The following is an 11,234-nucleotide window of genomic DNA, read 5'->3' as shown; positions in this document are numbered from 1 at the left end:
GTGGGCGACATTATATGTACGTAGCTGATCCATAACAAAGTGGTTTCAAAACCAAACCTATCAATACTTTTTTCTCCGTTTATGTAGAGTTTTAGAGACCCACTATTCATAATTGATTAAATACGATCTGAGCCTTGCATATATATAATGGCCTACGTGTGATCGATATATTCTGTCCGGTAACTGTCGCAAGCGATGACGTATCGTCTTATGGGGACTACTCATAAAAGTTGGCATCTTATTTGCTTATATATGAGGTATAAATTTTCCGCGATTTCTGCCATATTGGCCGATGCTGCAACATGTCTCCGAATCGATAAGGCACTCCGGGCATTCATTAATACGGCAAAAGGCAATATATGCGCATGATTTTATATATGTGAAAATAAAAATGCGTTGTATTGTCGACGGCAAGAGAACACGAAACAAAAAAAGAGGGGGGCGGAGGAGAAAAAGGGCACAGTATAAAAACTATATTATATTTGGGTTTCCGGACAACCTTTTATAAGCCTATATATAAGAAATTGTAATACATGGTTCTAATTAAATTTTAGTACAGCTCTTGCTTGTCTTTGACTCTCCTAGGTGCACAGATGAACTTTCCCATTTCTTCTTTCTGCAAAAAAAAGGATAGGCTACTAACTTCTGTTGAGTGGTAACACGTGGAATGCCCTAACTTAGAATTTATAACGAAGGGGTAAGTACGACATGCGAAACCGGAAGTGACAGAAAAGTTCCCATAATCCACAGCAAACAGTATGTGATTTGACGGGATTTCGTTACGTAACAGTATACGTGGGATCACAATTAATAGTGAACGTCTTACTGATTGTATCTATTTCTGATTTTACTTTCATTAATGTCAATAATCGTTGAGTCGGCTAAAATGTAATGAATAATAAAAGACTTTGCGTCTCCATGTCTGTTGTGCATTCCAAAGCAACAGATTCGTGTCTTCCCTATTTTCATTTTAACACTTCTCTCTTTTTCATCTTAAGAAATTACAGTCATAGGGTACAATTGCGAAATTTTTCAAGAATTTTTGAGAACATCTGAAAACGGTGAATAGCGATGTTTGGCGCTTGTGCTAGAAATACCCTTCAGCAGGTGGATAGGATCATGTATAGATCAATCGCACAGTATCTGGATTGAAAGTTTTTCTTTTTGTGATTCCCATGGCGACATACTATAACAGCCATCTAACGAATGTTTTGGTAATTTCATTTCCAGCCCGCTTCTTTTAAGTTGAGATTCAATGGCCCACGCGGTGTTCGACAGGTTCCCGATGGCCTTGGAGGACCGACCAATAGCAGTGACGTAATATATATATGGCCATAATATATATGGTTACATAAATATATTTTGTGGGAAGGATAAGTCTCAACACTTTTTCATTTTTGACAAAGTTCTAGACCTACTTTAAAAATTGGCCTACATGATTACGATTGAGAATCGAACAACAATAACCAAAACAAAATTTATTTTTGCACTGGGTCTATATAGTTCTTTAATAAAAGCAAAAACGGAAAAATCATGCTCGCGCGCCAGCAAAACACCGTTGGTCTCATTTATTTTCTTTTAAAATACTCATTAATGTAGAAAAATTTAAAGGATTTAGATTCAAAATTGAACGAAGATCACAAAAATGCACTTTGTTTTTATGTGCCACTTCTACTTTTTGAATAGCTACACTTTAAAAGGCATTTGCGCTATAACTACTACGATTGCGTTTTATTGAAAAACGACATAATTCATGGGGAAACTAATCTTCCAGCCCCGTAATCAGCGTTTAATTTTGAGTATAACTGTATGTTTTTATTGAATACTGAGGGATGTCGATTTTTGAAGATTTTGACGAAAATAAGAAGGCCTTCCCACTTTTTCATTTTTGGCTAAATTTTAGATTTAGTTCATAATACATGATTTAGGTTTAAAATTAAACGAAGATCACAAAAATGCCCTTTGTTTTTATGTGCCACTTCTACTTTTTGAGAAGTAACAATTTAGAAGGCATTTGCGCTATAATTACTACGATTGCGTTTTATTGAAAAACGATATAATTCATGGGGAAACTAATCTTACAGCCGGAATCAGCGTTTAATTTTGAGTATTAAGGCCACTGGGTGTCCGCCTTCGAGATTTTGTTGGGCATACGTCAATGGCTGAACCGGGCTGAATGGTGAAGTGGCGCGCTATTGCGCAATTATTCAATAAAAAAAACAGCAATGGGATAGCCTAGTTTAAAACCAAGTACCTGTTAGGTTGATCAATAATAAAATAATAATATAAAAATAATAAAAGTCCCGCGATGGCTAAAACAAGTAAAATAGTTGTAGTGCCAAAACGCTACGGAAGGTAAGGTTAGGTTAGGATCGCACATTTCCGTCGTTGTCTTTGCCACTAGATGGCAGCACACGAAAGACTGATTGTACAAGCAGTTTTCACGGCTGACTTCCTTCTTCTTAAAATGCTAATAAAACAAATGACAAACGACAGCCGCCCTCACCATTTCTAAACAAACACAAATTAAAAATTAACTAACCAACCTTTCATCAAGAACAATACCTTAAACAATACAGTTTTACATGGAGAATCGAACTATAGGAAAATTTCACCCAAAAATCGAAAACTCGCGACACAGGAGGGTCCCTAAATTCACCAACCAATCTGGTTCAGCCCGTCTTATACGACCGAAATTTGAATTATGATCAAACAAAAAAATCTTTAAAATTAACAAAGAAACCTACATTGGGGGAAGCCCCCTGATTTGAGGGGGCCCCCCGACCTTCCCCCCCTGGGAAAAAAAGGGGGGGCCCCCCCCCCCCCCCAAAAAAAAAAAAGGCGCCCCCCCCCCCCCCCCCCCCCCCCCCCCCCAAAAAAAAAAAAAAAATAAAATATTTATTTTTTTTTTTTTTTTTTTTAATTTAAAAAAAAATTTAAAAAAAAAAAAAAAAAAAAAATAAAATTTTTTTTTTTTTTTTTTTTTTTTTAAAAAATAATTTTTTAAATAAAAAAATAAAAAAAAAAAATTAAAAAATAAATAATAAAAATAAATAAAAAAAAAAAATTTTATATAAAGTTTTTGATTATGAGGTTTTGCTCTCCGCCCCTCCTCTCCTCTTCCCTTTTTTTTTTTTTTTTTTGGTGCCCGCTCTGGCCCCCGGGGGGGCGGGAAAAAGAAAAAAAAAAAAAAAAAAAACAAGATTCGGAAACAAGCCTAGGGCCCATAGTTTTAGACGGCGAATAACATTTAAAAATTTTAAAACGAAAAAGTTCCCGTTTCTGCACGCAAAAATTCTGCCCAATTCGCAGCCAATCGCCACCCGGCTGGAACCCCTGGGGAACAATAAACAGTTTGGGGCCCATAATAACCACGGCATAGCCTTCTAGCTTTACCAAGGTAAATCTCTCAGGGATATCTGAAAGTTTTTATTGAATTCTGAGAGATGTCAATTTTTGAAGATTTTGACGAAAATAAGAAGGCCTTCCCACTTTTTCATTTTTGGCTAAATTTTAGATTTAGTTCATAATACGTGTTTTGATTCGTATTTAAACCACAATCACGATACGCAAGTTCTTTTTAACGCGAGGCTTATAATTTTTAAAATAAACGTAGAAAACGGAGCGGCAGTGCTGGCGCGCCAGCAGCACGTTTGTCCCATTTATTTTTCTTTTCAGAAATACTCAATAATGTAGAAAAATATACATGATTTAGATTCAAAATTGAACGAAGATCACAAAAATGCACTTTGTCTTTATGTCCACTTCTACTTAATTTTGATCGATTGGGTGATTTTTGAATATTTTGACGAAAATAATAAGGGCTTTCTCTTTCCACTTTTTCATTTTGGCCCAATTCAAAATTTTGCATAAAATACAAGATTTCAATCCAGAATTGAATGCTTTCCTCGAAAATTAAGTTTTATTTTCAATTTGCCTTATTTATTTTTCTAACTAAACGTTAAAATGTCTAAATTTAAAGTTGGGGCACTAACAGCACTTTGTTCTCTTTTTTTCTTCAATCGGCTGATTTAACGACTAGTGATTTAACGAGCTAGTACCTTCCAGTAGTAAGCTGGTCAACTGCCGTCATATAAGAAATAACGTTAACGGTACATTAATGGCTGCCACAGCTTCTATCCTGCAAACCATCTTCTAGCTATGCCTCTAATATCTCTAGGGCTTGGCGTTGCGCCAGTACATTCCGGAAATAAGCTGGTCACCGTTAACTCATGAGTCCACCGGGGCCGAACCCTAGACATCTTCTGTACGAATATTTTGGTTTTGATTGTTGAATCAAGATTTTCTTATTTAAAACGCAGACGACTTTTTTTTTAACTAACCAAAACATAAATAAATAAACACGATCGTGTAAGCTGATGGCGTCTGAAAACTGCAACCCCCTTATTGCAAAACGTTGCCTAGCACTTTACTTCCCTGATCGAATTTCTAACGAATCAGAGTCAACAAGCAGCCGATGTAGAGTTGTTAATCAAGTTGACGGTTGCCATGAAACCCAGACATCGAATAGAAAAAAGAAAACAACAAAAAAAACATGAAATTTCATATGTCTTTGATTTATCTTTAGCCAATCTCTTTTCTTTTCACAATCCTCCACTTGTTTTTCTTCTCCGGGTCATAAATCGAGGTACTGTATGATTATTGTTATGTAACACGTGTGTTAATAATGTTGGGTAGAGGGCGAGTAAGAATAAAGGAATAATGGCGATCAGACGGGCGGTGTACAATAAGAATAGTATAAGGTAATCAGAGGAGCTGTAATAAAAGATCTAGAACCATTTGAGCGAAACCGAATCCAATCTTTCCCTTTACATGAGATATTGGGTAGGGAAGGAGAGACACAAAAAAATTATAATTGGAAACATAATGAAAAGTAAGGAATGAATAGAAAATTCAATTCGCTATTGATTGGAAAATAACCTTCGCACGCTTCTGTTCCACGTTTCAATTTTTTTGTTTTGTTTTGTTTTGTATTTGTTTTTGTTTTTTTGTTTGTTGCACTGCAAGAAGAAAGTGAACCTGCTGTTGAAAAACAAAACTGCAACGTCGCGCAATGTAGACGTGAGGGAAGGAGGTAACATCCAACGACGTCTTCACAAACACACACATACACACACCCCAAAAAAGAAAGACGCGCATAAAAATGACACATCCAGCAGAAGCAAAATGGAAAATGTTTCAAAAACGGAGCTCTTCGGGAACAGATGGAATGGGAGGGGGTTGAGACATAAGAGGAAATGTTAAGAAATTCCAGACATGATTAGCCTATTTTTCTTTCTTGACATCTTTTCTATACAGTAACAAGTGATCAAATATTAACCTTAACAGCCTCCTTTTTTTTCTTTCCTTTTCCTGTTTCAAATTCATCTAGCGTTTCTGAACACTCGATCCCGTTCCCTTGTACAATTACAATTGCCCGCCCATCATCCCGTAATCATTCACAATGGAGACGGCGGGGCTAAAACAATGGAATCAGCAGGTGTGATTCTTCTTCTTCGTGTGTTTATACAAAATCATAAGAGAAACACGAAAAAATAATGACGGTCGTGTGTGGGTGTGATGTTTAAGTAAAGGAAAAAATATTGCAGTGTAGGCGGAGTTTCGAACCTACAGAGACAAGAGTGCGAGAAAGCACCACAAACATTTGTGAGTACCCTATATATGTAAAAAGAAAAGGAGTTTAAAAGAAGGAAAAGAAAAATCCAGGAGAAAAAAATTATGTTGATACACGTAGTACGTACGAGAAAGGAGCAAATTGATTTGCTCTCAAAATTTCTCCCTTTCATTCGCTAATCTAAATTATTATTATTTCTTTTGAATATAAAGACTATAAAACCAACACGAGTGAAAGGACCAGCTCCGTGTGCATCCCGTTAATCTCTTTTTTCTTGACCTTTCTTCATCTTTGCGCCAGGAATATCTTCGTACTCTCCTTGTCGTAATGTCATTGATTTTTTTTTTCGAGTGTGTTGTGTAATTTACTGGACTTTCTTGGCCGTTCCGTTGTGGCTGATGGCCGGCACTGCGGGCGCAGTGTCGACTCCTTTACGTGGAGCCCGTCTATCGACATAAGCCTTGTAGAAGAAGCGTGCAAACAGGACAAAGTACGAAAAGTACATGAGTAGAGACATCTTGATGTTGTGTTCGCTGACGTTGCACGCTTCGCCATTCTGCTTCAACTGTGAATATTAAACAAAACAAACAAAAAAAAGAGATGAAATTAAATTTGAAAACATTATTTTGGAAGAGTGGCAATTCGATTATAAATAACTGGACTCGAGGGCAAAGTGTATGGCGTGATCGTAGAGTGATGGTATCGTTCAGTTGCTATCGACTGTGCAATTTCCCGAAGGGGGCCACACACAAACACACAAGGACCTAACAAGACCTTTGAAGCCCTCCATCCAATTTATCGGGGTGACATTCGATCGCTGGCGGAACCCGCAAATTGAACAAGAAATAAAAATAAAATCAAGCGACAGAGAGCCAAAGAGAAAAGTCCAGGGTGCAAAGTCAACCTTTTAGACAAGGAAACAAAAACATCCTACTATCCTATTCGAGGTCACTCTGCTGGAAAGTGATTGCGGCCCGGCTCTGGCCTCACGTCGATTTCAAGTTAAGATTCTAGACAAGTCTGTTGACGGACTTGAAAATCAACTTTCTACTTTCTTTCAGGAATCCGTGCAATCAAAAGAAGAAAAACGGTTAATTACCCCACCCCCCCTCAACAATCAGCGCACGCGTGATCCCTTCATCGGTCCAGGGCTACCAGTTTCACTATTTATGGATCTTTCCGACCCAACAAATCGGAGCAGTTTGTAAATAACATCGAGAAAATAAGTCGATGCCGTTTCTCTCGCCGTTTAGAAAACTGCCGACTTTTATTTGGGTAACTGCCCAGTTTTTTTGCTTTTTTTTTTTTTGAATGCCTCGTCATTTCTTCTTGGACTACTTTTCTCTCCTTTTAAAAATGTATGAAACGCGCCACTGGGCAGATGTAGGCCAACGCTTTGTGTTGCCTACACGGATGCGCTAAATGCCAAGCCTCCTGCGCATTTTAATTTTGAAACGAAAAATAATAAATCACGTCAAACACAACAAAAGCGAAGAGTTTTGCCCTTCAAGAACGGTTTGTTTTGTTTTGTTTTGTTTGTTTTTTCAGTTGGTGAGTTTAGAAGGCGAGTACTCACTTGGTACGCCCAAAGATTGACGGCACATCCGGCTACCATCTGTGACAGCTGGGCCACCGTGATGGCCATGGCGATGATGCGCGGAACTCGGTAGTGCATAGCCTTGAGTGCGTAGTAAGAATACATGAACGAGTGGACGCTAAAGTTCATGACGATAAACCAACGCGCTGGTGCCGTGTATTCCGTGAAAGCGTACCTAAATGATGGGACGAGAGAATATTTTCGTATTTTCAATAGGGGAATTTAATTTTTTTTTTAAATAATTGAATAATTACCAGCAGTAGACCAAGACAGTGGCGTGATGATACCAATGGAGGAAGATAAGAGGCTGCTTACGTAAGACGATAAACATGGTGTCACCCAGTTCGGGCACTTTTGACAAGACAAACATAGTCGACCAAAAGCCAGACACTTTGTCATCTTCAATGTAACTATATATATTTTTTTTTATTTAAGAAAATAAAAAAATTTGAAATGAATTAGTAAGGGAGAGGGAAATGTCACGGTCAAGTCAACATTGAAAATGTGTAATTTAGAGGAAGTAGGTGATTGTAAATGCCGGAGCGGGGAGGGGGGAAGGGGCGCTCTTGCATGCTGTATACCGTTTGTGGTTCTACATGGTGGTCAGTCACACGTGTACCCGTGTTCCAAAAAAAAAAACACAACATAAAAACTGGCCAGGTGTTGTAGTATAGTCTTTTCGAGCTGGAGCTTAGTCTAGTTTTCTTTACTCCTGTTTGTCCCACCTTCATATAGGTATATCCGCACGAAAAAAGGAAGGACGACAACGGGCACACAAGAAAAAAAAAAAAAAGAAATGGAGTAAACAAAAATGGATAGGACTCCCAACAATTTTTTTTTTTTTTTAGAAAAAATTTGGGTTTCTGGCGCTTATAATAACCTTAGGGCGATTTTCTCTTTTTTTTTTCTCTATTTCTCTCCCGAATATCATTCGATTTTTTTCTTTTTTTTTACCTAGGTCTTTTCTCTTTCCCCTCCCTCGCTGTAGTATCAGAATTGTAAATGTTTTGCGTGTGGACTAACTTTGACTCTCCATGCAGTCGACCGTGGCACCGGTCAGACGAAAATGAAATCAATTACGTGTAGACAGGATCAAAAAGTCAATGCACTCGTCCACCTCGGACCAAATAGATTTTTACATTTTGGCTCATTTACAAGGAAACCGGAAAAAAACAAGCGTTCCGTAAAACTTTCTTATCGATACAGTTACGCACATTGCATATACATCAAGGAACTAAGGATTAGCGATATTCGTACCTGCCCTGATACATTTAAAAATAAACACAACCGGTTCTATCATGTCGATCAAACAAGTTCGAAGTTCGAAAGTGAATTCGACCATAAGAAGAATTTATTTCTAAATAATTGATGACGTCAGCTCTTCAAAAACTGAAAGGAACGGGAAGAAATCCGTACGTTTCATTTATAGGGCTTACGGTTGAAAAACGAAAATAATGCGTTCCTGGGTGCACGAGTACCCGGCCCGAAAAAAATAAAATTAACTTTCTCTTTCAGTTGAAGGCTAAACAATATCGTACGAGAGAGTTGGGACATTCATTTTTTTTTTTTTTTCATAGACTAACCATAAAGATGGCCCTGCCCCTCTTAAAGAAATCGTTGGCTACAACATGTGTGTGATGAAATAGCGTTGAGAAGCGAATGGTCAAAAGGAGAGAAAAATAGGTGACGAAAGAAGGAAAGTTTAGTGAATGTTTTACCTGGGAACGCAGACGGAATGATAGAGGCCGAAATTCCGAGTGACGTAGACCAACTCGGGGATGGTGCGACAGGCTCCGATAATGCTGAAGGCGGCCAACATGATGTTCCAGCAGATGAGCGGTCCTCGGAGTTCGTAGCGCGGCCGATTGGCCATCAATTGCTGGCCAGTGAAAATGACCAGCATGTAAATGCCGACATAGTAGAAACAACCCGTCCAGTACCGGTTGAACCAGAATCTTGGCGTCCGTGTGCTCGAATTCGTCCTCGAACTTGAAGATGTAAGAATAATTCGGCATCGTCATCAGGTGGTCCATTTTGCTGTTGGATGCGCCCGTTCCAGTCGCCGCTCCGATCGCGTCTGTCACGTTATTCAAAGCTATTTCCAACATAATTTTTTATTGCCTTTTTTCTCTCCTCTTTGTTCACGCTTGTTCTTTTAAGAATCGATTGAGTTTTAGATTCTACTCTCCTCCCTTCTTTAGAGGATTCGAGAGAGAGACACAGAATCACACACTCATGCACACACACACGAGACACACACACACGCAGCACTGGCTGTAACCAGCAGACGAATCAGAACCAAAAAAAACGGTTTTAAAAATCTTTTTAAGGAGTGAATAGACAAATACGTGAGGGGGGAGTATTGGGGATTAGACAGAAAAATACCAACAAGGCACTTCCAGGAAAGTCAAACAAAAACTAGGATGGGTTCCAGTTTGTCCTGGTCAAAGAGCCACAGATCTTGATAGCAGAAACAAAAAGTAGTCCGTCTATTGTGTGTGTATGTGTGTGTGTGTGTGTGCCCAAAAGAAGAGGGAGATGAATAGCTTAAGTAGAGGGGTATGTCCTCAACACTACACACACGACACACTCACTTGAAACAAACGAAAAAAAAAAAAAAGTCGAGGGGCGAGGTTCGAACTTGTCTAAAACGAAGAGACAGAGAGAGAAATAAAAATAAAAAGGGAGAGAGAGAGAGAGATGGAAGAGACAGACTTTTCAGGTAGACAACTGAACGGCAGCAATGAAGAATTCCAACTGACTCCGATACAGGTGGTTCGACTAGCCTTAAGTGGTTTTGGCGGTGAAGAAGAAAAGAGGAGGAGGAGGAGGAGGCAGGTAGGTTAGGTATCCTACACCACAAGCCAAAAAAAAACCAAAAAAACACAAAAAAAAAAAAACATGTAGATGCAGAGAGGAATACAGGTCACTTCTAGCCCTGAAGGCTACAAAAGGTATAAGCGCGTCTAGCTTGGAGGTGTGTTTATAGAGACACGCGCACACATGGGTATATAATATGACGCAAAAAAAAAATAAATAAAATAGAATAAAATAAAATAAAAGATGAATTGGATATGGGAACGAATAAAATTATGATTTGCTATTCGTTTGTAAATAGTTTAGGGCAAACTAACTCCCACTCGTGTGTTTTTGTTTTATTGCTGAATTAGTTTGGATGTTGGGAATGAGGGACACGTCAATAAGGAAGGCTGAGTTGCCAATGGCAATCAAGTACAATGACAAATACGCCCTCAAATAAAATAAAGAGATGTTGATTAAGGTGCTATTTGGGCGAAGGATGGTTTCCCCCCTCTCTGCAATGAATGAAACATTTCATGATTTCCTTCTTTGGCTCCCACTCAGCTGTGGCGGATGTTTTGCGCATGTGCACGGCCTCATTTTTCCATCGCCTTCTTTCTAGGATTTGGCTACGTGATTTATTTTTATTTCGTTTTTTAAAATTCGGGAATGCAAAGAGTGAAATCAGAAGGATTGCAAATGATGACGATTGAAATTCGATTGCGAAAAAAAAAAAAAAAACAAAAGAGCGTTTGAATGTGGCGAAAATGCTAGCCACTTTCTCACGTAGGTAAGACAACAGGCAAATCAGATGGCAAGCTGCGAAGCAGACGAAAGAGGAGGAGAAAGATGGAGACGGACAAGAGTGGGTCGATGGCGGGATAACCAACCAGCAGTCGACCACCGAGTGGCGTGATCGTCGAGAAAACGGAGGGGCGAAGATGAAGGAAAAAGAAAGCCTCGATCGACACCAAAAATAGAATTTCAGTTCAAATAAACCGACAATAATAATGATTAAAAACAAAACACGGTGAACCAACAACAAAAAAACAACAACAACAACAACAACAAAAGGGAATACACCGTGACAACCACACCGAGGAAAGAAGTCAATTACATTTGGGGATCATTCCTTGTCTGCGATCGTGACGCGATCACGTCCAACACGGTCACGAAAAAACAATAACAACAAGACTTTGCGTG

The 11,234-nt window shown here is 38.7% G+C and overlaps 1 protein-coding gene and 1 long non-coding RNA gene across 2 annotated transcripts; one reads left to right on the top strand and one right to left on the bottom strand.

Moving 5' to 3' along the window:
- Positions 1-3,207: 3,207 nt before the first annotated feature.
- LOC123477104 lies at positions 3,208-5,259 on the top strand. The gene is made up of 2 exons (XR_006652425.1): positions 3,208-3,400; positions 3,617-5,259. It is a non-coding gene; the product is annotated as an uncharacterized LOC123477104 (long non-coding RNA).
- Positions 4,557-9,941, bottom strand: LOC116932723 (elongation of very long chain fatty acids protein 6). Its single transcript, XM_032940558.2, is given in 5 exon segments — positions 4,557-6,200; positions 7,212-7,407; positions 7,487-7,642; positions 8,951-9,186; positions 9,188-9,941. Coding segments are annotated over 5 exon segments (942 nt in total). The 5' UTR covers positions 9,341-9,941; the 3' UTR covers positions 4,557-5,999.
- Positions 9,942-11,234: the final 1,293 nt, after the last annotated feature.

The sequence above is a fragment of the Daphnia magna genome, linkage group LG10, assembly GCF_020631705.1.
Source record: "Daphnia magna isolate NIES linkage group LG10, ASM2063170v1.1, whole genome shotgun sequence".
NCBI classification, from domain to species: Eukaryota; Metazoa; Arthropoda; class Branchiopoda; order Diplostraca; family Daphniidae; genus Daphnia; species Daphnia magna.
This window is presented reverse-complemented; position numbering and strand designations above follow the sequence as displayed.